The 25,405-nt window shown below is 48.1% G+C and overlaps 1 protein-coding gene across 1 annotated transcript in view; it reads right to left on the bottom strand.

Moving 5' to 3' along the window:
* Positions 1-5,509: 5,509 nt before the first annotated feature.
* Positions 5,510-25,405, bottom strand: part of DNHD1 (dynein heavy chain domain 1) — a 57,196-nt gene continuing 37,300 nt past the window's right edge. Inside the window, exons 23-41 of the mRNA XM_087821708.1 lie at positions 21,826-23,422; positions 21,426-21,634; positions 21,005-21,209; positions 20,827-20,929; positions 17,130-17,279; positions 16,695-16,877; positions 16,133-16,564; positions 15,401-15,918; positions 11,091-11,344; positions 10,702-10,854; positions 10,347-10,525; positions 9,251-10,216; positions 8,865-9,051; positions 8,541-8,657; positions 8,228-8,429; positions 7,377-7,468; positions 7,066-7,215; positions 6,045-6,853; positions 5,510-5,860 (exon numbers count right to left, since the gene is read on the bottom strand). Coding sequence (XP_087677834.1) covers positions 5,510-5,860; positions 6,045-6,853; positions 7,066-7,215; positions 7,377-7,468; positions 8,228-8,429; positions 8,541-8,657; positions 8,865-9,051; positions 9,251-10,216; positions 10,347-10,525; positions 10,702-10,854; positions 11,091-11,344; positions 15,401-15,918; positions 16,133-16,564; positions 16,695-16,877; positions 17,130-17,279; positions 20,827-20,929; positions 21,005-21,209; positions 21,426-21,634; positions 21,826-23,422 — 6,857 coding nt within the window. The remainder of the gene's footprint in view (positions 5,861-6,044; positions 6,854-7,065; positions 7,216-7,376; positions 7,469-8,227; positions 8,430-8,540; positions 8,658-8,864; positions 9,052-9,250; positions 10,217-10,346; positions 10,526-10,701; positions 10,855-11,090; positions 11,345-15,400; positions 15,919-16,132; positions 16,565-16,694; positions 16,878-17,129; positions 17,280-20,826; positions 20,930-21,004; positions 21,210-21,425; positions 21,635-21,825; positions 23,423-25,405) is intronic.

Genomic DNA, 25,405 nt, shown 5'->3' with positions numbered 1-25,405 from the left:
AGCGAACCTTGCCAGAGACATAGAAACTACAAAAAGGAATCAAATGGAAATTTTAGAACTAAAAAAGGGAAAGGAAGTACAATACAAATTACTCCCTTTGAACAACAGAAAATAGAATGAAAGATACAGACAGGGCCTCAGGATCCTGTGGCACTGCAACAAAGGGCCTAATGTGTCATCAAAATCCCAGAAGATAAGAAAGAGGGTGGAGCCAAAGAAGCACTTGATGAAAAATATCCGACATATTTCCAAATTTGGTAAGAGACAAAAACATGTATTCAGGAAGCAGAGTGAACAGCCCCAAACAGGATAAACATGAAGAAATCCCTATTGAAACAATTATATGTTAATGATCTGAAGACACCAATTAAACAACAGAGATGGGCAGAGTGGTAAAAAAAACAACCCAATTAAATATTGTCTATAGGAAACTCACTTTAAATATAACAATATAGGCAAATTGAAAGTAAGAGAATGAAAAATATACATAATGCAAATATTAACCAAAGGAAAACGAGTGACTATGTTATCAGATAAAGTAGACTTCAGTAGAAAAGAAATTGACAGGACATTATATAATGATAAACAGTCAATGCACATGAAGACAACAATCCTAAATGTATACACGCCAAACAACAGCATACAAAACACGTGAAAACTGATATAACTAAAAGGAGAAATAGACAAATTTACAGTTGAAGTTGGAGACTTCAACACCTCTCAATAATTGGTAAAACAACTAGACAGAAAGTGAGCATTTATATAAAACTCAATAATACCTTCAACTAATAGGATCTAGTTGACATTTATAGAACACTTTACCCAACACAACACATTTTCAAGTACCCATGGCACATATATCAAGATAGATTATATCTTGGGTCATAAAACAAATTTCAACAAATGTCAAATCACATAGAGTGTGTTCTCTGACCACAATAAAATTAAATCAGAAATCAGTCACAGGAAAACCTCCAAACACTTAGAAGCTAAACAATATACTTCTAAACAATCCATGGGTCAAAGAGAAGTCACAAGGGAAATTTTAAAAATACATTGAATGTAATTAAAATGAAAGCACAACATCAAACTTGGTGAGACATCGCTAAAGCAATGCTGAAAGATATTTATTGTGCTAAATGCATTCATTGAAAGAGATAGTCTCAGATCAATAATCAAAGTTCCCACCTCAATAATCTAGAAGAGCAAGAGTAATATAAATCCAAAACAAGCAGAAAGAGGAAATTAATAAAGGTAAAAGCAGAAATCTATGAAATTGAAAAGAAACAAAACACAATAGAACAAACCAGTGAAACAAAGAACTGTTTCTTTGAAAAGACAATAAAATTACAAACCTCCTGTAAGACTAGAGAAAAGAGACAAAGAGAAAAGATACAAACTATCAGTATCAGAAATGAAATAGCTATCACTACAAACTGTGCAGATATAAATGATAAAGATAAAAGAATACTGTGAACAACTCTGTACACATATATTTGACAACTTAGTTGAAATGGAACAACTCCTCAAAAAAAACAAAAACCCAAAAGTATTACAACTCATTCAATACGTAATAAATAATTTAGATAGCCCTGTAACTGTTAAGGAAATTAAACTTATTTTAAAACTACCAAGAAAAAAATGAACTAACAAGCACAATAAAGACAGAGTCAGATAGAGAGCAGGCTGACAGCTGTCAGGAGATAGGGGGCTGGCGGGTGGAGGAATTGAGCCAAAAAAGAAAAATTCACTTGAACCTGAACAATAAAATCTCAATAAAAATACTAAGATTAAAAAAAAAAAAGATGAAGCAGAATGAGGGCAGGGACCTGCTCTGCCTTGCTGCTGTAACTCCCCTGACTAGAACAGTAAATACTGTTCTAGTATTACTGGCATAGAGTAAATACTCAATAAATATTATCAAATGAATAACAGACAGACAAAAAGAACCTTGACTTAGTCTCACACCTTATACAAAAATTAACACAAAATGGATCATGGACTGATGTAAAATAGAAAACTATAAATCCTGTAGGAAAGAAACGAGAGATCTTTGGTATCTAGGGTTAGGCAAAGAGTTTTAAAACAACATCAAAAGATTGATCTATAAAGGGAAACATGGATAAATTGGGCTTCATCAAAATTAAAAACTTTTGCTCTATGAAAGATTCTGTTAAGAGGAAGCTATAGACTGGGAGAAAATATTTGCAAACTGCATACCTAACAAAGGACTAGCATCTATAATAATAAAGAACTCTCAAACTCAAGAGTCAAAAACCTGATAATCTTATATCTACTAAAGAAATTGAATTTGTAATTGAAAACCTCCCCCATAAAACAAAACAAAAAACTCCAGGCCCAAATGGCTCTACTAGCAAATTCTATCAACCAGTGATGGAAGAAATTACATTATGTAATATCAATCCTACACAGACTCCTTCAGAAAGTAGAGTAGGACTGAACACTTCCCAATGCATTTTGTGTGTGACTCTGAGATATAAACCTGGGAGCAGAATTGCTAGAACAGTGTATTAATTAAATGCCATATTGCTCCCCAGGATAACTACCACAGTGTACCCCCATCAACAGTGCATGAGAAGTCCTGTTTTCCCACTGCCTCCCCAGAGGCAACAGAATGCTGTGGAGAGAATGGCTTTTGCAGAGAAATGCCTGTATTCAAAAACTGGCTCTGCTGTTTTCTGACCCTGGGTAATTTACTGAATCTGTGTCTCAGATTCCTCATTTGTAAAATGGAATAATAATAGTACCTATCATGTAGATACCAGTGCTTCTTGGGCATTAGTGGATGAAAATGGTACTGTTTTATATTTCAGACATTTCCTCTACTTACCCTATTTCTGAATGAGGATTTCAAATTAGACCGAAAAGCTGCAGAAATAACTGAGTTTCAGGTGAGTTTCAGCGTGCTAACCCACGACATTTTCAGTCTTTGGATGATTAGTGCATGAAGTGTACAGAGCCGATCACAGATTTCCTCATAAATTTGGATATGCAAATACAATTTAGCTCCTTTCTCGACTGCTGATATGTCTTCCTCACAATTCTGCGTCCCACCAAATAGTTTCCATCCTGCACTCCACCAAATAGTGGAAGAGGCTAGAAATAAATGTAATTCAGTCTCTTTGGGTTTGATTTACCCTCCTTGAAATAAATGCCCAGAAACTCAAATTGCTCCCATTCTACCTCTGCTCCTCTCCAAAGTGGCATCTGGGAATAGAGGGAAGGGATTTCGATTTCAGAAGGAAGGGGTCCCCTGGCCTAGCGCCGGTTCTCGGGTGTGCACAAGCTGAATCCTCTGGGCGCAGTTGGCCCAGTTTCTTGCCCGGGCGCTCTGCCAGCATCTGCTTCGAAAGCTGATGAATCCGTGGCCTGGTCCATTTCAGCTCTCAGGGCCTGTGCCCCTCCCCTGCTGATCTGGCCTCCTCGCAACAACACTGTTCTGTGCTGCGGGTCACAGTGATTTCCATACTCCACTGAGCCTACAGGATCTCTACTCAGCATCCACACCAATAGGACACCTCTTCCTGACCATGCCGCTCTGCCCTCAGAATGCTCCTGGGGCCAAGGGAGGTCCACACTGCAGAGCAGTTCCCTTCTAAAGCCCCTCGAGGGAAAAGGGCCAAAGCCTCTTTGGCCCCCGTGTGCCAGTTTCCTGCTCCCTCTCAAAGTCCCACGTGACGATGATTTTGTCCCACTCCTCCCTCTCTTGTCTCTACTCCATCTGGTCCCATCCATCGGGACAGGACGACACACATTTCTCCCCTTTGTTCTGAGTCTTACTTCCTACTTCCTTTCATTGTTTGGGACTTTCTTAATGGGATTTCAATTTATCTGGTAGACAATTTCAGTAGTGAAATTGTCAAATCTGGAATATTTTTACATTGTATTTGGGCTATACTGTCATATGGTATTTATTTTATAATCTCTAATTGACTCAGTTTAATAACTGGGCTGGGCATAATTCAAAAATGAATTTCAGTCCAGAGAATGGTGTGGAATTGTAGAAAATATTCTGTACCAACCAATTTCAGATGGTTTTACAGGTACCTCACTGTCACTCCCTGCTCCCACTGGATAAACAGTAGTGATGGTAAACATGGATAGAGGGTTCGTCTATCCAAAAGGACTTCTTCAGTACTCTGCTAATCTCCTCTCCTGAAGGAACAGCCATGCCCCTGGTTGACCATGGGAAAGAAAAGGGAATGGCTTCTGAGGAAAGTGGAGCTTTTTGCCTTTCTGCACCACCTTTTGTTAAAAGGCGTCAGTTGTGCCTGGCCAGGTGTGGCTCAGCGGTTGAGCATCGACCTAGGATCCAAGAGATCACAGTTCAATTCCCAGCCAGGGCACATGTGCGGGTTGTGGGCTCAATCCCCAGCCTTTCTATAAAGGGTTGTGATCTGCCCCTTTCTATACCTTTCCATCCTCTTGACTCACTCTGCCCCTCACTGATTATGCTCCAGCTTCACGTTCTGTTCCTTGAACACCCCAAGGTTGTTCTGCCTCAAGACCTTTGCACCTACCAAGGGCTCTACTGGAAACACTCCTCCCTTTCAAATATTCAGGAATCCTTCCCTTACCACCCAACCTGTATTAACTGCTCCCTTCTAGTCACCCTCTAACATATCAGTCTACTTTATTTTCTTTCTGGCACTTAAAAATCATCAAATTTAACTTATTTATATGTTGGTCTTTTATTGTCTGTCTCACTCTATTAGAACAACCTTATTAGTGCCTGGCAGAGTACCTGCTTCAAAGAAGCACTCAACAAATAATTGTTCAGCGAACATAGGACCTTGTATCTTATTTTGCTTGTTTTTGTGTGTGTGTAGATGGCTCACTCAGATTATCCACTGTAGAGGAAGGGATGACTGGTAGGGCAGGATTAGGGCAGCAATACCAATAATACCAGTAAATCCCTTAAGAAATAATTTTGAGTTCTAATGTTATCCTTGTGTGCCCAGCTGGTGTGGCTAAGTGGTTGAGCATCAGCCTATGGTCCAGGAGATCAAGGTTCAATTCCTGGTCGGGGCACATGCCCAGGTTGTGGGCTCCATCCCCAGTGGAGGGCATGCAAGAGGCAGCTGATCAATGAGAACTCTCTTATCATTGATGTTTCTATCTCTTTCCCTTCTCTCTGAAATCAATAAAGATATATATATTTTAACAATACCCCTTGTGGATTTAACACAAATGCTGAGACCACAGTAGAGAGCTGGGCAAGGATTTGGGATCCTGCGTCCTAGCCATCCCCAGATCTGCCTATGACCAATACCAGGCCCCTTTCTTCATAGTGTCCCCACATTCCCCTCTCCCTGTTGCCAGACACACATGCTCTTCTACCTTCCCTGTGAACACACCTCTTCTCTCCTCAGTTGTGCACACTGCTTTTCCCTCAGTGGGTCACACTCTCAGTGCGTACGCATGTACACTCCTTATAAATCTCAGAACTCTTTCATTGGATCACTCCACCTTTATTTTGGTTTAAGGCTCAGGTCAGGGGTGGGCTACACACATGGACTCTCCGTTGAACACAGATGGTGGGGCTGAGCTTGGTGGGCAGGGGCAGATGCACCAGGATATTCCTGCTGTGCAGCCTAGCAGTGCCCGGGGACCCTTCCAAGTACACAGGACAGGAATATACAGGCAGGCCTGCAGGGGGTGGCAGGTCATTGGTGCCCCTGGCCTGAACGCTGACGCTGACTGGAGGCAGAAGGCTGGGCTGGCTGGAGGGGCCGTCCTGCAAGGCCCCTGCTAGCGGATCCCACTGGGCATTCCAGAGCTGTAGCCCAACCAGCAGCAGGCCCATCTCTGGAACGGCGGGCTTCGGGCTGTTCACCACCTGGGGGAGCCAGAAGCTAGTTAGGAGGGGCTAGGAAGCTAAGGGGTCTTCTAGAGTGGGATCAGAGAAGCAGATGGGGCTGCTGGGGGGCAGGATCCCCAAGAGGCAAGGTGGGTTAGCTGCAAAGGGTAATCAGGGAGGTTGAGGGGGTGGAATTGGAAATGAAGGGGCTGCTGGGGGATACCTGGAGGTGCAGAGGGTTGCTGTTCAGCACCCGACGTTTATGGGGAAAATGACTGGAGCTGGAGCCTTGGCCACCAGGCACATTGGGGCTGGGGGCAGCCCGGTCCAGGGCTCCCATAGCAAAGGCGGCCTCCCAGCGCAGTGAGAGCAGCAGGCGCCGAGGGTGGCGAAAGGCCGACAGGTGAAAGGTGCGCTTTGGTGCTTCAGTGCACACGCCCAGGTAACGAACTAACAGCTGCCCACGGCGTGACAGCTGCCGCAGCCAGTGCCAGGGCGGCTGCGGCCCGGCAGGCGCGTGGCGCCTCCAAGGCGGAGGCAGGCGGCCGGCCCAGAGCGCGTGGGCCACGGCCGCACAGCGCAGGGCGGCGCACGGGGGCGCGCCCCTCAGCCGCTGCCCCAGGCAGCCGAGGTCCCGCTGCAGCGCGCTCACCAGCTGGCTCAGCTCCAGCACCTCCAGCTGCAGGAAGCCCTCCACGGTCCGCTGGTCCTTTCGCCCCTTCACCGTCCCCCCGGCGCCAGACCCGCCTTGGCGCGTGGTCTCAGCCAACAGGGCCTGCAAGGACTCCAGCCTCCGCGCGGCTAGCCCCAGGCGCTGCCGCAGCCGCCTCTCCGTGCGCCGGGAGCCATCCGGGGGCGCAGGCACCCAAGCGGGTGAACTCCGTCGCAGGGCGCTCAGGAGAGCGCGGCTCTGGCGTCGCAACAGCCAGGCTTGGGGGCCAGCAGCCAGTCCACAGGTCGCGGGTTCAGGCGGTGCGGGCAGCAGGTGCATCTGGGCCTTGCATTCTGCCGCAGCATCCAGTTCGCCCAGCTCTTGGAGGTGGAGGTGAGGAGCGAGAGACAAGGTGGACTCTCCCCGCCCCAGACCCAGGGGGTAGGCCTTCCTCTGACACTTTAAGCCATCACCTGATAACTACGTGACTATTGCCCCTGCTACCCCTTTGTCGCCACCAGTCACCTTCCCAGGAGGGTAACACTGCACTGCTCCCCCCCCCCCCCAACGCAGATACCTGACTGGAGCTTACCTGGGCTGGGCATCAGCATGGCCAGCAGATCCTGGGGCGTGTGGGGGTGGTCGCAACTCCCCCTGCTGGGGCTCAAGCAGGTATGTATGAGGCTAATCAGGGCCTCCCTGTCCTTGCTGTCTCCCAGAGGACCCCCATAGAAAACTGAAGCTGAAGTTGAAGGCAGAGGCCCTCAGTTCCAGCCCCTCCAGTTTCTACCACTTCCCAAACCAAAGTTGTAAATGATGTCCCTGGCTCAGTACTCCCACCTCCACCCTTGTCCAGGCTCTCCTGGGGGCAGATGACTGCATGGGGGACAGGAAGGGTCTCACCGGCCAGTTCCTGCATGGCAGCATGGGGATTGCTAAGGCTGGCCCACAGTTGGTCTTGCATCTGAAGGACCTGGGTCAGAGTCACTTGATTCCTGGGGGAGGAGAACAAGAAGTAGGGTTTCAAAACCATCTATATGTTGAGGACTCTGACATCTTTCTCTCGAGCCCAAACCTCTCTTCTGAGCTCCAGACTCATGGTTCACTAGTCATTGTCACTTGGCACCTCAAATACAACTTGCTTTCAATAGAAATCACCATATCCCTCCACACCGGCCACCCAATTGTTCACAGCAGAAATCTGGGAGCCACCCTTGACTCCTTCTTTCCTCACCCCTTAGTTACTCTCCATTCCTGCTGTGACTACCCTAGCCCCTACCACCATGATCTCTCTTCCCTTGAGACTTCCAGAGCCTCCTAAAACTGTTCTACTTGCCTCCAGCCCAGCCCTATCTGGTCCATTCTCCACACTGAAGGCAGAGTGATCTTTCCAACAGACAAATAGGGTCATATTTCTTCTCCTACTTAAAACAGGATAAAGTCAGTCCCCTTGCCATGGTCTTAAAGGCCCTTTACCACAAGCCTCACCTCTCCCACTCAACCCTCAGCACGTCCATCTCAGGCACACTGCCATCTTCTCACCCCTGCTAAGCTTAATTCCCTCTGCTCAGAAAGGCCCCATCTCCACCTGAAGACTCAAGTCAAAGCAAGATCCCAAAGTCCTTGGAGAAGCTTTCCTTGGCTTCCCCCTGCCCTCACACTTTGGTGCTCCCCAGAGGTGAACCCAGCCTGTGGAAAACACTCAGTGTTTGCTGTGTGACCGACTGACTGAGCAGGATGGGTGGGGCCCTCACCAGTGTCCCCTGTGTGCCTGCAGCTTCATTCCATAGAGCTGCCGGTGTAGCAGGAGGCCATGTAGGAAGAGCAGAGGGAGCGTCCTGGTAAGGGGCTGCCCAGAAAGTCCTTGCTGGGCTAACTCCACATTGTTGATCAAGATGTGGCCCAGCTCCAGGGACTGCTCCCAGAACACAGGCATGCAGTGCTGAGTCAGCACAGCTGGGGAGGAAGGAGAGTGCTGAGTTCGTACAGTGCAATTGCCTTCCCCCCTCCCACAGTGCAATTGCCTTCCCCCCTCCCAGCCTGGGGGGGACCGGGGCAGTTCTTCACCTGGTAAGGAAGAAATAGCCTCTGCAGACACAAGAAGCCAAAGGCGGAAGTCTCTGTGGACCACATTCCTGCTTGCAGGTTCGGCTAAAAGCCGTTCTAACTCGAGGTCCGAGACCACTAGGGGTCAGACATGGGACTGAGATTAATCACTGGTTAGAGAGGGTCAGGCACAAGCCTAGAGATCTGACTTGAGGCTAAGGGTCAGGAGTTAGATAGATAGAGGGGACAGGCTTGAAGCTAGGGATTGGCTATGAGACCTGAGAGTTCCAGCTCAGGCCCAAGTGAAGGAGAGTTTTCTAGGAAGTCTCTTGGCAGCAAACCCACCCTTGGCTCCATCCAGCAGTCCCAGCAAGGGCTGTAGCAGCTCTTTTGGCCAGTGAGGCATCAGGTGACAGTTCTCCAGCACCAGCCAGTGCCCTTTGTGCATAGCCTGACGGAGAGTACTGACCACAACGGAGACTGGGTCCCAGGCCTCAGAGCCCAGGGCTATCACCTCCAGATGCTTCTGCCCCTGGGGACCACACAGAGATGTCAGAATAACTTGAAGTGGTCCTAATGTGATGGAAGGGACCCAGAGTAAAGCCACAATGACCCCCAAAATCTCTGAGTAATCCAGAAAGATCCATGAGAATGTTGGGAGGTACCACCCCCACCCCATCCTAACCCATTAAGAGCCTGGCTGCTCAGTGGCCAAGAGGCTTGGCTCAAACCTGCTCGTGCTGGGCAGCCAGTTTCTGGATGGCAGTCAGGGGATGCAAGATGGCTGTGGGGTGACCGGGTGGTGGCAACAAGATCAGCAGGGGCTGAGTAGCCTCACTGTGTTCAAAGGGTATAGTGGAAGCACTCAGGTTTTCATCCAGGGGCCGGCCCAGGAGGCTGGTGGTGAGATCTGCCAGGGCACCTGCAAGACACTCAGGTCTCAGCACACGCCACAGGATCAGCTTCTGGAGGAGGCTGAGTGGATCAGGCCCAGGTCCAGGTGCAGGCCCCAGCACTGTGGATGACAATGACAGGTAAGCCTGCCAAACACTGGAGTGACCTTCCAGGGATAAACGCAGCCCCGCAAATGGGGGCAGCAGCTCTAACATTCCACATTCTTGCCAGGCTCTCAGCCCTAGCCAGGCTGGTCGAGCCACATCTGGGACTGGCTTGCTATAGCCTATGTTGGGAGAGGCTGCCAGTCCAGGCCAAAGCGCCAGCCCCTCCAGATGTGATGCCTTCCTTGCCACTTGCAGCAGAGCCAAAGCACCCAAGGCACCTACCAAGGGCATATGGGTCAGGCCCAGCTCAGCCACGGTGTTGCCAAGCAGCTGCTGGGTTAGCTGTGTTCTCAGCTGTAGCAGGTGGCTGGGCAAGTCCTGTCCCCGATGGCCCTCACACTGCTTCATGCTGCTCAGAGCCCTCCTGGTGGCTGCCAGACAGTTCTCTGGGCTCATACGGAAAGGTGGGAGCAGGTCGTGCAGTGGGATAAGGGCCTTGATAATGGTGATTGCATGCTGGACCACACGCCGATAGGGTACCCACATTTCCACCTCCTGCAGCCTCAGGTCTTCTAGCTCCTCGTAGTAGACATGCAGCTGACATAGCTCTGCTTGGGTCCTTACCATGTCCCGCAGAAACTTGACTAGATCCTTACTGTTTGTGTTCTGGAACAGCAGCATCAGCAAGAGCCGCTCCTGCGTACAGTCATTGTTGCATGGATTTGCCCCTTTCCCACACAGTCCCCTATCAGCTCCACGCCTCTCCATCCCCACACCTGGGCCCCTCCAGAGCTTATCCCAACCCATCCAGCAGTCCCCTGAGCACCTCAGCAGCTTCCACAGCTTTGAAGGTATCCAGGGCTCCCATCTTGAGGTCCTGCCAGCGGTTCTTCAGCTCGGGACGCTCCACGCACAAGATTTCATGCAGCATCTGTTCTTCTAGGATGTCCATGTTCAGGCCCAGATCCAGCACATTCAGCCCCTTCAGCAGTTCACAACCTAGCGCTTGGGATCATGTGGGAGACCCTTAACCCCTTCCCCTTGACAGAGCCAGAGGGTGGGGTTCACAGGGAGCATGGTTCCCTGCTCTAGGCCTGAGCCTGCTCTGGGCCGGACTGAGTGAAGCTAGGGGCCCAGTGTGTCCACAAAGCTATGCTGGCCACTTACCCACCGGGCCTCACCTTTTTCCAAGGCACGGAGGGGGAGGGTAGTGCTCAGATAGAGACAGAAGCCAGGCTGCACCTGGGCTGGGCTCAGCTGCCCCCGCTGCAGCAGCCACTGCAGTTCTTGGCACCCTAGGCCCAGCTCCATGTGGGTCAGCAGCACGGGCAGGCCTGTGAGGGGGAAGCAAGGGCACCCTGCCCACCATGCCAGCAGGTAGGCCCCCCATGGGCAAACTCTGCCGCTGAAGAGCTCCCCTCCGGCTGACAGCAGGGCTGCCCCAAGGCTGTCCCACAGAGTCAGTGCCCAGGAGGAAGGTGGCTGCTGAGATCAGAGTGGGGTATGAGAGGCCTAGGGGCGACGGGGGGGGGGGGCAGAAGAGGGACACGGTGGGGGAACCAACTCTCACCACAGGCAGCCGCCTCCAGGAGCTGAGGGCCCAGGTCTGGGTCAGAGCCCGAGAGCACGCGGAGGCAGGGAGCGGGCGGAGGCCGGTCCTCGGAGGCTGGCCGTGCCCCCCGCCCCTCGGGCCCGTCCTCCGGGCTCTCCGGCGCTTGCTTCTCCCCCGTGCCCGCCTCCTCCTTTCCACTTTCCTCTGCCTTCTGCTCTTTTCTCTTGTCTTCCTCTTCCGTGCCCTCCTCTCCATACTCTTTTTCTTGGTTTCTCCCGTCGCCCTCCCCTGTGCAGAAAGATGCAGGGGAGCCCTTCTCAGAGGAGGAATTAGCCTGCTCGGGGCACCACTCACCCAAGGGCTCCATTTCATGAGGGGAGTCACTTAAGCTCTTTGTGACTCAGTTTCCTTATCTGCAAAATGGGGTTGGTATCAGGGAGACCCTCAGAGGGTTACTGTGAAGAGGACATGAAATCACACATAGAAAGCACTCAGCTGCTTACTGACCTCGTAAGCAGTCAATAAATGTTAACTGTCGTCATTGTTACTCTAAAATCCCAGGGAGGGCTTCTGGTGAGCGGGAAACAGCTCCATTTCCGCCTCTCTCTGTGTAGAAGAGTCAGTGCATGACCCTTTTTGCTGAAGCTAATCTGTCACTAACAACTAAAAGAGTCATCACTGATACAGAAATCAGAGCTTGTAAGTGAAAGGCCACCAACGCTGGAATTAGCCAAGTCCTGCGCAATGTGGTGGCCAGAGACGTTTGGCTGACCAACAGGCATCCCAACCCCTTCTCCTTTGCCTCATCTACCACAGGAGCCGGAAAAGAGAAATACTTATTATTTTTTAAGTATTAAAGAATTTAAGAATTTTTATAAGTATTAAGCATTTAACAAGTGAGCAAGTGGAGGTTGCCGGGTCTACAGTTTGGTACATTCATTTCCTATTGCTTAACAAATTACCCCAAACTTAGCAGCTTAAAACAAAACCTGTGCCCTGGCCGGTGTGGCTCAGTTGGTTGGAGCGTCATCCTGTGCACAGAAAGGTTGTGGGTTCAATTTCCAGTCAGGGTACTTGCCTGGGTTTTGGGTTTGATCCCTGGTTGGAGTGCATACAGGAGGCAACCAATTGATATTTCTATCTCACATCGATATTTCTCTCTCTTTCTCTAAAAAAAACAAACACACAGAAAACAACACCTGTTTATTATCTTAGTTCTGTAAGTTAGAGAAGCCCAGCACAACGTGGCTGGATGCTGTGCTCAGGGTTACACTGGGCTAAAATCAAGCCATTAACTGGAGTTCTCATCTGGGACTTGGGGCCTCTTCCAGGCTTATGGTTTCCTTCCCACTCTTTCCCTGTAGCCCACTCCACCTTCAAGCCAGCAATGGTTTCAAATTTTTTGGACTTTCTCTTCTTTCCTCCTTTATTCTTTGAAGGGCACAGGTGACTACATGGGGCTTACCCAGATAATCCAGGATAATATCTCTATCTTAAGATCAATTGATTAGTCACCTTAATTACATCTTCAAAGTCTCTCTTGCCACATAACAGAACACAATTATAGGAGTTTGCACTGGAGGACAGAGGTCATGGGAGCCAACATTCTGCCTCCACATTTGACTGTTCAGACTTCTGGAAGACTTCTTGTTTTCCCGACAAAAGGGACAGAAACGGTTTTCAGCAATTCTGACATGAAGCTTGGAGGGATAGTGGCCAATTCGATAAGAAATTACCACAAATACAGTGGCTTAAAACCACAGAAACTTATTCTCTCATAGTTCTGGGGGCCAGAAGTCCAAAATCAAGGCATCGGCAAGACTGCGTTTCCTCTGAAGGTTTTAAGGGAGACTCCTTCCTTGCTTCCTCCAGCTTCTGGCGGTGTCAAGAGTTCCTCGGCTTGTGACTACGTAACTCCACTATCTGTCTCCATCCTCACATGGCCTTCCCTCTGTGTACCTATGCCTTCTCTTCTCTCTCTTATAAGGACACTTATTACATTTATGGCCAACTCAATCTAGGGTGATCTCAATTCAAGGTCCTTAATTATATCTGCAAAAACTCTTTTTTCCAAATAAGCTCACATTCATAGGGTCCAGGGGTTCCATTCATATCTCTTGGGGGGTCCACCATTCAACCCTCTATAATGTGATAAGCCAACATGCTAAAGATCGTAGAGCAAGAGATGGAAGAATCTGGGTGCTTGGAGGCAACACTGAAGCCCTGTACTTATCTCAATACTTTTTATAATGTGAGATAAGGAAATCCCTATTTGTATAAACCATGGTAAGCTGGGTTTTATTACAGGTAGTGATAACATTCCTACCTGATACAGCAAGATGGAGGTTGGAGGAGCAATGAGAGTTTTTCTTTCTATATGGTAGGTAAGAAGCAGGCTTATCTCATGGGACTTAGACCATGTGCTCACTGAACTTTAGTGGATTTAGAAGATATTGGAGTGGGCTGGCTACTTCTCTGCTTAGATGAGAGAAACTTTAAGGAAATTCCTTTCTGCTCATATCAAGCAATTTCAGACCATAAATGATAAGATAGTCATGCCCCTTGCTGATTTGTAAAAAATGATTCTCTACTTCATGTTGCATAGAGTAAGAAATTATGGGCTACTTAGGAAAACCTGATTCTCCAGGTCCATTCCAAGCACTTCTCTCTATACACTTCCTGCTTGACAAAGATAATAGTCTCCCTCTCCACCTTTGATTTGGATACAGCCCAAAGTAATAGGGGCTACAGTCCATGGCCAATCAGCCTCAGCTCACTACTCAGACTATTTTCTTACTTACAGCTCTGAGATGAAGGCTGAGATTTAGATGGATGACAGTCACACCAAGGCTTAGTGGAACTGGTGGAGATACCAGAACCAATGGTAAGAGACAGAAGCCAGAAGGCATGGTTTAAATTCAAGAAGGAGAATGTACCAAGAATTCTGGCACTGGTTAATAGCTAACGAGTCCTTACAAATGAAGTCTGCAGGGAAAAGATGAGAGATTTAATGGGGTGAAGCAGAAAATCCCCTGTCTGGTAACAAGTAATCTGTCTCTGCTTAATTTTAAGGCAAATCCTAAACCCTCTTGCAGATTACAATGGGAAATAAACATTTAAGGCAGAACAGCTACAAACAAGAGACTCTTGCCCAACTTTCCTGTTGTAGATAGCCCTGGGAGCAATGGGCAAAGAAAATTATACTATTTATCAGAACCCAGGGTGGCTGAACTAGCTGTCCAAGAATTCCATAGCCAGTGAATAATGCTAATCATTTGCCTTACTGTCTATCTGACATACAGTAAGTACATGCTAGAGACAAGAAACAAGTGTTTCTTACCCTTTCCCAGTTTCTAAGCAGGAAGTTTATCGTATTTATCTTGATTCCATTTTGCTTCACTTTGCGTATCAAGTGCATTGGTGCAGTGAGATGGCATGTAATCTACCACAGGTTACAGAAGCACAGAGAACCACATCAAGATCTAATCAAGAGCAATGGACACCATTCAGAGTTCCTGGACTCAGAATTGTATTCAACAGGGTGTCTCTTAGGGGGCGAATTCATTTATAGTTACCGATACGATAGTTCTAAGCGGGCATTGTAACGGCGCATGGGCACAGTGTAAAGTAGTGCGGAGCCGAGGGATGGACTGTAACGATGGTGGCAACAATCTATTAGAGGTAATAATGACTAACATTTTGGAGAACTTAGTTTATATTAGGCACTGTGTGAACCTCTTTTATGTGAATTACCGTATTTACTACTCACAACACTGTATGAGATGGGTACAACTAAGATCCTCATTTTATTGGCAACTAAACAGACTTAGAGGGATTAAGTATCTTGCCTTGGGTGAATAGCTAGCAAGGGACAGACATTTGACCCAGATAGTCTGATTATAGAACCCATGTGACAGACCCCTTTATTATACACTTTCCATTGAAGATGTCTGCTATTCTCACCCCTAACCCCTTCCTCTGGGAAATAAACATTCTCCCTTCCTTCCGCTAGGAAATGTTCTTTCTCACATTCCACCCAGATGGGTCTCTGATCCAAGCAGAACCAATAGAAGTGTCTCCCCAGAATTCCTGACGTAGGACAAATTTGGGTTAAAAAGCTCTGAGCGCTGAGCAGTAGTGCTGAGCAGACCAGGGAAGCAGAAGGTCATGGACTGGTCAGTCACATTGATTCCGAATCATTGCAGTATGGGCCAAAAGATGTAAATGCGCCGTAATTTAATAGGCTGGTGAAATGCGGGACTCCCTGGCCACAATAATTTAATGTCTTCATTATGAAAGGGAAGATCACTATGGTTACAGGGCTGGGCAGTTCAGACACCCGAGAAGCATTGTGATTATTACCCCTGGCTTTACCTCTGCCCTTGGTGGGAGCTGGGGACAAACATCTAGTATGTTCCAGAGGCAGCGGGTTCAGCCAGATGAGGGCCTGCTTGCTCGGGTCAAGCACCAGAGGCCAACGGCAACTGTAGCAGTGGGTGTGACTTCGCAGAAGCAGGCCTGCCAGGCGAGCTGACTTTGCCTGGGGCTTCAGGTCTGCATCCCACTGGAACTGTTCGGATTCGGAGCTCAGTAAGGCCAGAAGGCTAAAGGGAGTGCGTGTGGAGAGCAGGGGCCTTTTTGGTGGTGTGATGACAGATTTCTGATTCTTCTTCAGGGCCTGTGCCACATCGTCTGGGCCCAGGGTCTCCTGAAAGCCTCTACACAGAGCCAGCCACTTGGCCAGTAGCTCCTGGCGCCGCAGGGGTGGGAAGGGACCCAGGTAAGTGATGGCAGCTGAACACAGGAGGGCATCTCCAAACACAGTCATGCACTGCCTCTTCAGCTTCTGGTGTGGAAGGGAAGACCAGAGGGTGTGTAGGCCAGGGAGGAGGGCAGAGGCAGAGAGCCTGGCAGAGAGGCAGCCAGGCAGGGTATGAAGGAAAGCGTGGCAGGAGGTAGGATGAGACAGGGGGAAGCCGTGAGGGCACTGGGAGGAGCAGGGAAGCGCGGGCAGTGGTGCCGAAATGAACTTAGGGGGACATCTGGGAGGGGCTGGTTACCTGGAGCTCTGTAGTCCAGGAATGCTTGGGCATGAGCAACGCAGACTTTATGGGCCACTTGTGATACTGGCTACTCTGGGCCAAGCTGAAATTCTCTACCACTTGGCTGTGGGAAGCCTGGGCATCTTCCAGCTTCTCAGTCAGGGCCAAACTGTGCTCTAGGAGCCTCTGCGCCTGGAACTGGTAGTGGGCCAGGTGGGCCTGCTCCCGAGCCAGTGTTGCCTCGACCTGCCGCAGCAGCAGGCCGGTGGGCAGTACTCGGTGCTGGGCCAGCCTGTAGTGCAGAACGGCCCAGAGCCAGGCTGCCAGGCTTGCTGCAGGTGTGCTTACTGCCCGCAAGGCTGCATCTCTCATACCTGGAGCGTTCAGAGCTAGGCTTAACTTTATTACCTCCGAGTCTGTCATCTTCTCCTTGGGGAAGAACACCAGCTCCTGGCAGAGTTTATGTTAAAAGGGATGGGGATGACATAGATGCTCGGAACCTTACTCCGGCATTCTTACCTTGTCAAGTCTCCCTTTTATGCCTCCGCTCCCCTCATCCATTATGTCCCACATTCCCTACCTGATAAAAATCCTCAGTGCATAACAGCTGCTTGGCACTGGCCCAGCCTCTTTCACGGTGGAACAGGTCACACAGTGTGTCGGTCACCTGGATCACAGATTCTGGTGGTGCTCGATAGCTCCGTATCTCCTCAAAGTCAGTCACCTTCAGCTGGCTCAGGGGCCCAAGAAATGCCTTGCCCATCTAAATGAGGAGAGATTCACTCTTGAAGTGAGCTCCTGAAATGCCCTCTTTGTTCAAGGTGTTCCCAAGAGGGATCATCTCCTCTTAGGAGTCCTCATGAAGGGACCATTCCTCAAGCCATCCTATTACCTTTGCCCCCTCCCCTAGGAGATCCCATAACAAATCGCCCCATCCTCTCCTCTGGGCATCCTATCAGAGGCTGCCCTCCCCCAGGAGAGGAGCAGCGCAGGGCAGGGAACAGGAAGAACCCACCTGCTCCAGGAAAGCCTCATGCTGAGCCCGCAGGGCGTCACACTGCTTGGTCAGGTTCTTAATGAGGTTCTCCTGATGTCGACACTCTGCCAGTTGCCGCTTGTACAGGAGCTTGCCTTGCTCTAGCTGCTGATTCAATGTGCTGAGGTTCTGTGAACAGAGATCCAGGCTGCAGCTCCAGCTCCTAGACCAGGTGGGAAGACCCCAAGGGAAGACCCCACAGGCTTGGGACTCCAGGATACTCCTCACATAATCGTCAGGGTGATCAAGTTGAACTCCAGATAAGCCACAGATTTAGACTGAGCTCTGGAGCTGTCACTTGCTGCCTGTGAGTTCTACATCTAGTGACGCAGCCCCGAGTTGGTGGCCACTTCTCCTGACCTGCCGCACAGGCCCAGGCAGTCTGAATCCCAAGCCTACATGCTCGACCTTTATGCTGCCCTCTTTCTCTTACTTCACCCATTAGTGGCATTTGTCACAGAGACAGTTCCCTTCCTCTTAGTGGCATTTGTCACAGAGACAGTTTCCTTCCTCTGGAACCATTTTCCTCCCTTGGATTTCATGATGCCATGTTCTCCTCTGGCTTTCTCCAACTTCTGTGGCTGCTCTTTCTCAGTCTTTTCCTCTGTAATCCCTTACATATTCCTCAGCATGTTTTTCTCTTCTCACCCCACATTTCCATGCACTCTCCCTAATCTCATGGTTTTGATCGCCAGTTATATTTTAACAACTCCCAAGTCTCTATCTCTAGACGGATTCTTTTCCAAGCTTCACACCCTTGTATCCATCTGCTTAATAGAAACCTCCTCTTTGTTGTCTCACAGGCCCCTCAGACTCCACAAGTCCAAAAATGAATATATTGGCCTCCTCAGATCTCTTGCAATCTTACTCATCTGTTCATGTCTTCTTTTTCGTAGACTTGTGGCAAAATACACCCCAGTTTCCCAAACCTAATTGTTACCCTGACACCATCTCTTCTCCTCCCCTCAAACCCAACACATCTCCTTCCAATGCTACCTCCTAAACACCTCTCATGTCTACTCCCATCCCCAGTAACCATCACTTACGCCTATGCTCTCTTCACTCCTGACCTTCTGTACTGGCCTCCACTCTTAATCCCCTCCTCTAATCCATTTTCCATGCTGTAGCCTGATTGGTTTCCTAAAACCCGAACACATATCATCATCATCATGTCCCTTACCGTACTTGGCATTCTTTCATTTGGTTTACAACGCCTCCATGACCAGAAGGCCTCTACTCATCTTCCCAATGTCATCCCCTTTTCCTCTCCCAGTGCTCTACTCTGCAGCCATTCCTGATTTTCAGTTCCTCCAATGTGGCACACAAATCCTCTTGCCTCTGGGCCTTTGCACACACGGTTACTTCAGCCTGTGATAATCTTCCTCCCCAACCCCCATTTATGCAAAATCTTACCTAATCTTCAGGTATCAATGTTGATGTACTTCACTGGTTTACACATTTAAGGAATGTTTTTGAGCGCCTACTGTGGCACTGTGCTTTCTCTAAGTCTTTCTTGATACTTCAGGGTATCCTGGACTTTCTCTGTTTTATAGTTGCCTGGATTCATGTATATCTCCTAGTAAACTAGGCAGCACAAAGGCAAGGACAATGCCTTATCTTTCTTATTAGGAGACAATCTAACCTAATATTAATAGTAGCTAACTTTTATTGAATTCTTACTATGTGCCAGCACTTTTAATGCTTTACATGTAAGATCCCATTTAATCATTCTAAACCTCTCTAGAGTTCAGTTTTCTCATCTGTAAAATGGGAAAAAAGATGGACACCCTAGAAAGTTGTGGCAAAGATTTTATCTATCTATCTATCTATCATCTATCTATCTATCTATCTATCTATCTATCTATCTATCTATCATCTATTATCTATTTATCTATCTAGATGTAAATATAAGATGTATGTGTAGAAATAGACATAATTATTAATGAGTGCCTGGACAAAAAATGTGGAGTTCAATTAATTTTTGTTGAGTATAGTAATTAATAAATGAACAAACTGAATATGAGAGAGAGAAGAGAGTTATCCAGAATGACTTCTGGGATTTGGCTTAAATGACTAAGTGGATGTTGGTGCCATTTCCTAGAGTTGGGAACACTGAGAGCAGCACACACTATCGTGGCTGTTGAGTGAATGACCAAGGGATCTGACACTGAATGCCCCTGAGACTATGAACATCTCTTATCCATATTTTGGATCTCTTGTGTTGTGCTCTGATATAACTGACCAGGGGATCAAAGAATAATAATAGCACCCCTAAAACAGATCAACAATTTCTGGTATTAATCATTTTGGGACAAGGTAGGGCCCAAGACAAAAAAGTGGAATATAGAAGACATGAGAGAGAGAACTACTCTTCCTCCACAAAATTCTTTTTTTTGGCATCTCTACTAAGTCTCGAGGTTCAATCTAACTAGTAATTCCCGGTGGTGGATGGTAGGAGGCACCAGTCCCATGAGAACTTCAGGGAACACCATTTATATAGAAGCAATGAATACCACATATGTAGATGCAATGTAAGCCATGCCCCTAGAGTTGAGCCACACTGGGTGATAGCCCCGAGGGAACCAATCAGAAGAGGCAGGTTAGGTGCTAGAGCTGTAAGGCCTGAAAGCCCAGTAGAAAATGAGTTAGATTATCCACTTGTGAGGTCATCACTACTTCACTTCTCTGTAGTTATCCCTGAACCTGCATCAAAGTCTTACGTAGCAAGAAGGGGGGGGGGGGGGAAGCTATTTCAGAATTCCTCTCATTAAAAATAAAACAAAAGAAAAAACACACACCTCTCTTCATTTTAGGAAAACACCTTTCACTGGGAGTATTTGGCTATATAGACGGTGTGATGACCTCACTCCCACCAGTTTTAGCTAGATATGAGAGGTTAGTTTATTCAAAGAAGAATTGCTCTGTATTAGAAAGCAACAGGATTTAGGGTTTGGACTAGAAAAAAAAATCTCTTATGTGAGAATTTTATTTGGGTAGCTAGCTGTAAAAGAAAATTGGGGTGGCTGAATAATATTGTAGAGCAGATATTGAGGAGATGGGGGGAGAAGAGAAAAGAGGGTCACTGGGAAATTCCCTGTAGGGGAGGGTGGCTGAGGACATTGAGGACTCGTATACCATTTAAATCTATTTCTGGTTCTGTCCTAGAATGTCAATTACCCCTAATGCCATCACCCATCCACAGTTCCCCACGCTACACAGCAGCCTTGTATATTTGGTGCTTTGTGGAAAGAAGAGGTAGAGGGACAAAGTGGTATTGCAAAGAGGTTAGCTACGAGAAGTGTGCCAGCTGGCAGTGACAGAGCATTCAGGAGAAGAAGAGGGTCAGAGGGAGAGGTGACCGAGAGAATGTAATCCCTACTCCATCCCTGATGGAATCTACAGAGATCTTGGGGAGCATTCTGAACTTCACACAGTCAGGGTACTAGGGGCCAGCAGAAGCTCACACTTGGGTTTTATGTATTTAGAAAAATCAGCCAGGCCTCAGCTGTGTCACGGGGAGTTTTGAGTCTAAGTTCTAAAGGAGGAAGCAGCAGGGATTAGAAGGACCCCATGGGGAAAGGGGGGCTCTCCAGAGACAAGAACTAAGGTTCAGTTTGGTGGGTTTCTCCAAAGTCCCCTTGTGGGCTTCTGCTTTGGCCCATAGTCTTCTCCTTACCATGAGGGAGTCTTTCAGCTCCTGTTCCAAGATGGAGAGCTGGTTGGTTTGGCTGTTGTGATGCTCAAGTAGTGCTGTCAGATTCCCCAGGGCGTCGTGGACCCTGGAGATACAATGTGCCAGTGAGTGGACCTGAGAGGGTTTGAAGGAGGTACAGGGCAGGGAATGGGCCACTCACCGCTGGGCCTTGCTCTGCATCTTCAGGATCATCTGTTGCTGCAGCAGCACGAAGGTGTCCAGGAAGTCTAGGAAGGTCTTGGGGGTGACGAGTGGCAATTCAGGGCACAGGTGCCCATGGTAGCTGGCAGCCGAAAGGTGGATGAGAGCCATGGCTTTGGCCACACTGGAAACTGAGGCCTGGAGGTCTGGGTACTTCAAGATTTCTGCAACAGGCACGGCTTTAGCCTGGACTAGTGAGCTTACAGAGGAATGGGAAAGGAAAGGGACCCTCTCCTGGCTCAAGAAGGAGGGCAGAAAAGGTGAGAGGGGCTCACTAGGTTCTAGAGAGAGAGAGAGAGAGAGAGAGAGAGAAAGCTAAATAATCATCCTCCTTAGAGCCTGGTTGAGATGAGTGGCAAGGACAGACAAAAAGTGCTCACCGTCACCAAGGGGTAGATTTTGAACACCCTCCAGGTGGTGCTGGGCCACAGAGACCAGGGAATCTTGGTCCCAGGGTTCATAGCGGTCAATGCTGGCGATGCCCAGTTGGAGGAGTCTCAGGAAAAGGGTGGAGGGCAGTTGTTTGTGGGCCTGGTCATCTCCGATCAGGATGAACATGTGCAGGTGGCTGCACACTTGCTGGTAGAACCTGTGGGCCGAGAGCTCCGATACTGTCCTCCCCTTTTATCCCTATTTGCCCATACAGACCCCAGGTCCCAACCCTGAATCCTCAGCCCTGATCTTCTGAGCCCTCACAGCAACCCCTACTTTTCTTTTTAGCCTTTTGGCCAGAATGGAGCAAGAGTAGAGCAGCCCCTAGAATGGGCTTCTTGGCCTCACCTCTGCAACAGCATTTCCTTCCTGATGGTCTGCTTGACACTAAGGTTCTCCCTGACGAGATGTTCTTCAATGTTGTCCAGATGTGCCTGTGTGTACTGGTCAGGGAAACTGCCTGAGCTGGCCAAGGCCAGCAGACGATGAAGGGTGGTAAGATCCACACCCGTGGGTACCAGCAAGGCCACTGGCTGGCCTAACATGCCAGCATGCCAGCTGGCATCCCATAGACACTGGAGAATGGCCTCCTCTGACCCACATGGCAGATGGAAGAGGTGAGCCTGACAAATGCTAGCCGCCAAAGTGATGGCAGTACAGCGCCCAGTGCCCAGGGCCCCTGAGAGCAGCAGCCCGTGCTGCCGGGGCCTGGCCAAGACCCGGACCAGGCGGGCCACGTGCTGGGCCATCGAGCGGCACCTGGCAAGGTGTGGACTCAGCTTTAGCTGAGCGGCTGACTTAGCCAGCTGCTCCCCCAGGCTCTCCCACTGCCGTTCCAGGTACAAGTTGGGGCTATCAGAGTTGGAACCTACTATCAGCTCCCGACTGAAGACCAGGTCTGAGGGCTTTTCCTGGGGGCAGAGTAGTAGCACTGGTAACAACAGGGGTGTGACCGAGTCCATCTGGGATGCCTTCTGCCACCAATTCTTAGATCTCTTTAGCTGAGCTTTATAGCTGGGGGCTGTTGTGCCTTCCTCCTGGTTTATCTTTTGACTTATTTCCTCCCTCTTTACTGGGGCTATGGCTGATGCAAGACCTGAATCACTGGAGGGTGAACCTGTAGTGACCCAAAAGCCAGGAGGGTCCTCCTCCCCCTCTGTCTCACTGCTGCTGTTGCTTAAGCCCTCCCATTTGGCCAACTCCCCTTCAGACTCCACTTCGGGCACCCTCTCCTCCTCCTCCTCCTCCTCCTCATAGCCCTTGCCCAGGTTTTGGGGCACCGGCCCACAGCAGAAGGTACTCTGAGCTACTTCTAGGAGCAGCTTGGCACAGTAGGTGCGTTCCCTAGGGCTGTCTAGCCTGTCACAAAAGGTTCTCAGTGCCTCATGCAGCCAAAGACGCACCATGTTGCGCATGGCCATCATAGTTGTCAGGCGGGTGCCACGCAAGCCTGACACCCGGCGTAAGTGCTCCTGGTGGTTGGGATAGTCCAGGAAACCTCGGGAGCCCGTTCTAGTTGGCAGCAGCTGCAGGCTGCCCAGTAGTTGGCTCACAGAGTGCAGGGAGAAGCGGTAGTGTGGGTGGAGGGGTGAAGGCATAAAACAGCTGCCCACAGCCTCCCAGGCCTCCACGGAGGCGCAGACCAGGGCTCTTGCTAGAAGACCTTCCCGCTCCACAGAGTGGAAGCGCTCAAGCCAGGCCTGGATGATAGGCGTGTGCCTGCTGAGCAGCATGGCCTGGGTCATGTCGGCCAGGGCCAGCACTGTAAAGAGTCGAAAGAGGCGTGGGTCCAGTGGACGCTCACAGAAGCCTGGCACTGTGGCTGTGGCAAGGAAGTTGACTATAGGCTGAAGTTTCTGCAGTTCCAAGGTGCTATGGGCAAACATAGCACCACTCATGGCCTGGCGCAGAGTCTCCAACACTGGCTGACAGCTCTTCTCTGGGTCTGTGGGACATTAAGAATTACATGAGGACATGCCTGAGTCCACATTGCAGTGTCACCCTGCTCCTCTGTCTCTGCCTCACTCGGCTTACTTCCGCACACATAGGGTTCTAAAGGAATTTTGTGCATCTGATGTGTTGGGCTTGGTCCATCTGGGATAACTTGGTCATGTCTAAGTTGTTCTCTTTCCCACACACTCTCCCTAAAAGTGAGTAATTTTTTCTCTCTTCTCACCCAAATTCCACCTTTATGACCAATTACTCATTAACTGAAGGTTAATGAATAGGAAAGTTTGGAAGCTGAGATGGATGTAAGCCTAATCTGACCAAAATAGGGGGGAAATGCAATCATCACAAAGAGCGTGAAATTATATCATATGCACACTTTCATAAAGTCAACTTGATTAAGACATGGCTTATATAAAATAAAATGTACACATTTTAAAAGTATAGAAAGTATAGTTCAGTGATATTTAGAACATTTTCACCGCCCTAGAAAGTTCCCTCATGCCCCTTGCAGTCAGCTCCCCCACTACACTGTCCCAGGAATTTCTTTCTTTCTTTTTTTTTTTTAAATATATCTTTATTGATTTCAGAGAGAGGAAAGGAGAGGGAGAGACAGAAACATCAACGATGAGAGAGTCATTGATCGAGCCCGCAACCCGGGCATGTACCCTGACCGGGAATTGAACCCCGATCGCCTGGATCCCAGGTCGACGCTCAACCGCTGAGCCACGCCCGGCTGGGCTGTCCCAGGAATTTCTATCTGATCTAATTTCTATCACTATAGATTAGTTTGCCTATTCTAGAACTTCTATAAGGGGAGTCATACAGTATATAATTTACCATGTCTGACTTCTTTGACTCAGCATGATTCTGAGATTCATTCATGTTTTGTGTGTACCAGTAGTTTGTTCCAGTTTGTTGCTGAGTAGTAGTCTATTGTGAAAATATCACAATTTGTAGATCCATCAACACATTGATGGGCATTTAGGTTTCTGGGTTTTGACTACTCAGGATAATACTGCTATGAACATTCATGTAGAAGTTTGAGAACATACATATTATATTATTTCACTTGGGTAAGTACTTACAAATAGAATTCTTGCGTCTTATGGGAAGTATCTATTTAATTTGATAAGAAACTGCCACACTCTTTTCATAGTGGTTGTATCATGCTACAGTTCCATTAGCAAAGTGTGAGAATTTCAGTTGCTCTACATTTCCCAACATTTACTAGTCTCAGGTTTGAACTACTATCTCATGGTGGTTTTAATTTGCAGTTCACTGATGCCTAATAGCATAAGAATCTTTTCATGTGTTATTGGTGACATATCTTTCTTTTGTCAAGTGTCTGTTCTTTTGTACAATTTTATAAAAATGGGGTTTGTTTTCTTATTGAGTTGTAAGAGTTATTTTACATATTCTGAATATAAACTCTTTGTCAGATATATGTATTATGAATATTTTCCACCTATGGCATATTTAAAATTTTTCTTAACAGTGTCTTTTGAAGGCATAAGGTTTTAATTTTGGTCAAATTGATTTTTTGTGTCTTGTCTAAGAAATCTAACTAAGGTCACACAGATTTTTCTCCAACATTTAAAAAATATAATCTTTAAGCTTTTACATTTAGGTCTGTAATCTGTTTATAATTGATTTTTGTGTGTGTCATGAGTTAGGATTCAAGGTTCATTTATCCCCAACCCCCATAGATATGCGGTTGTTCCAGCCCCATTCATTGAAAAGACTATCCTTTCCCCCATTGAATTATCTTGGCATGTTTGTGGAAAACCAGTTGACCAAATATGACCATACATCAGATTCTTTGTTCTATTCCATTACTCCATAGCCATGTCCTTATACCAATACCACGTCCTCTTGATCACTGTAGCTATATAGTAAGCCTTGAAATCACTAGTTTAAGATCTTTGATTTTGTTTTTCTTTTTTGAAGTTTGGCTTTCCTTGGTCTTTTTCATTTTCAC

Source organism: Miniopterus natalensis, chromosome 11 (genome assembly GCF_054644295.1).
Source record: "Miniopterus natalensis isolate mMinNat1 chromosome 11, mMinNat1.hap1, whole genome shotgun sequence".
Taxonomy (NCBI): domain Eukaryota; kingdom Metazoa; phylum Chordata; class Mammalia; order Chiroptera; family Miniopteridae; genus Miniopterus; species Miniopterus natalensis.
The sequence above is the reverse complement of the archived record's forward strand: the minus strand, read 5'-3'. Positions and strand labels throughout refer to the sequence as shown.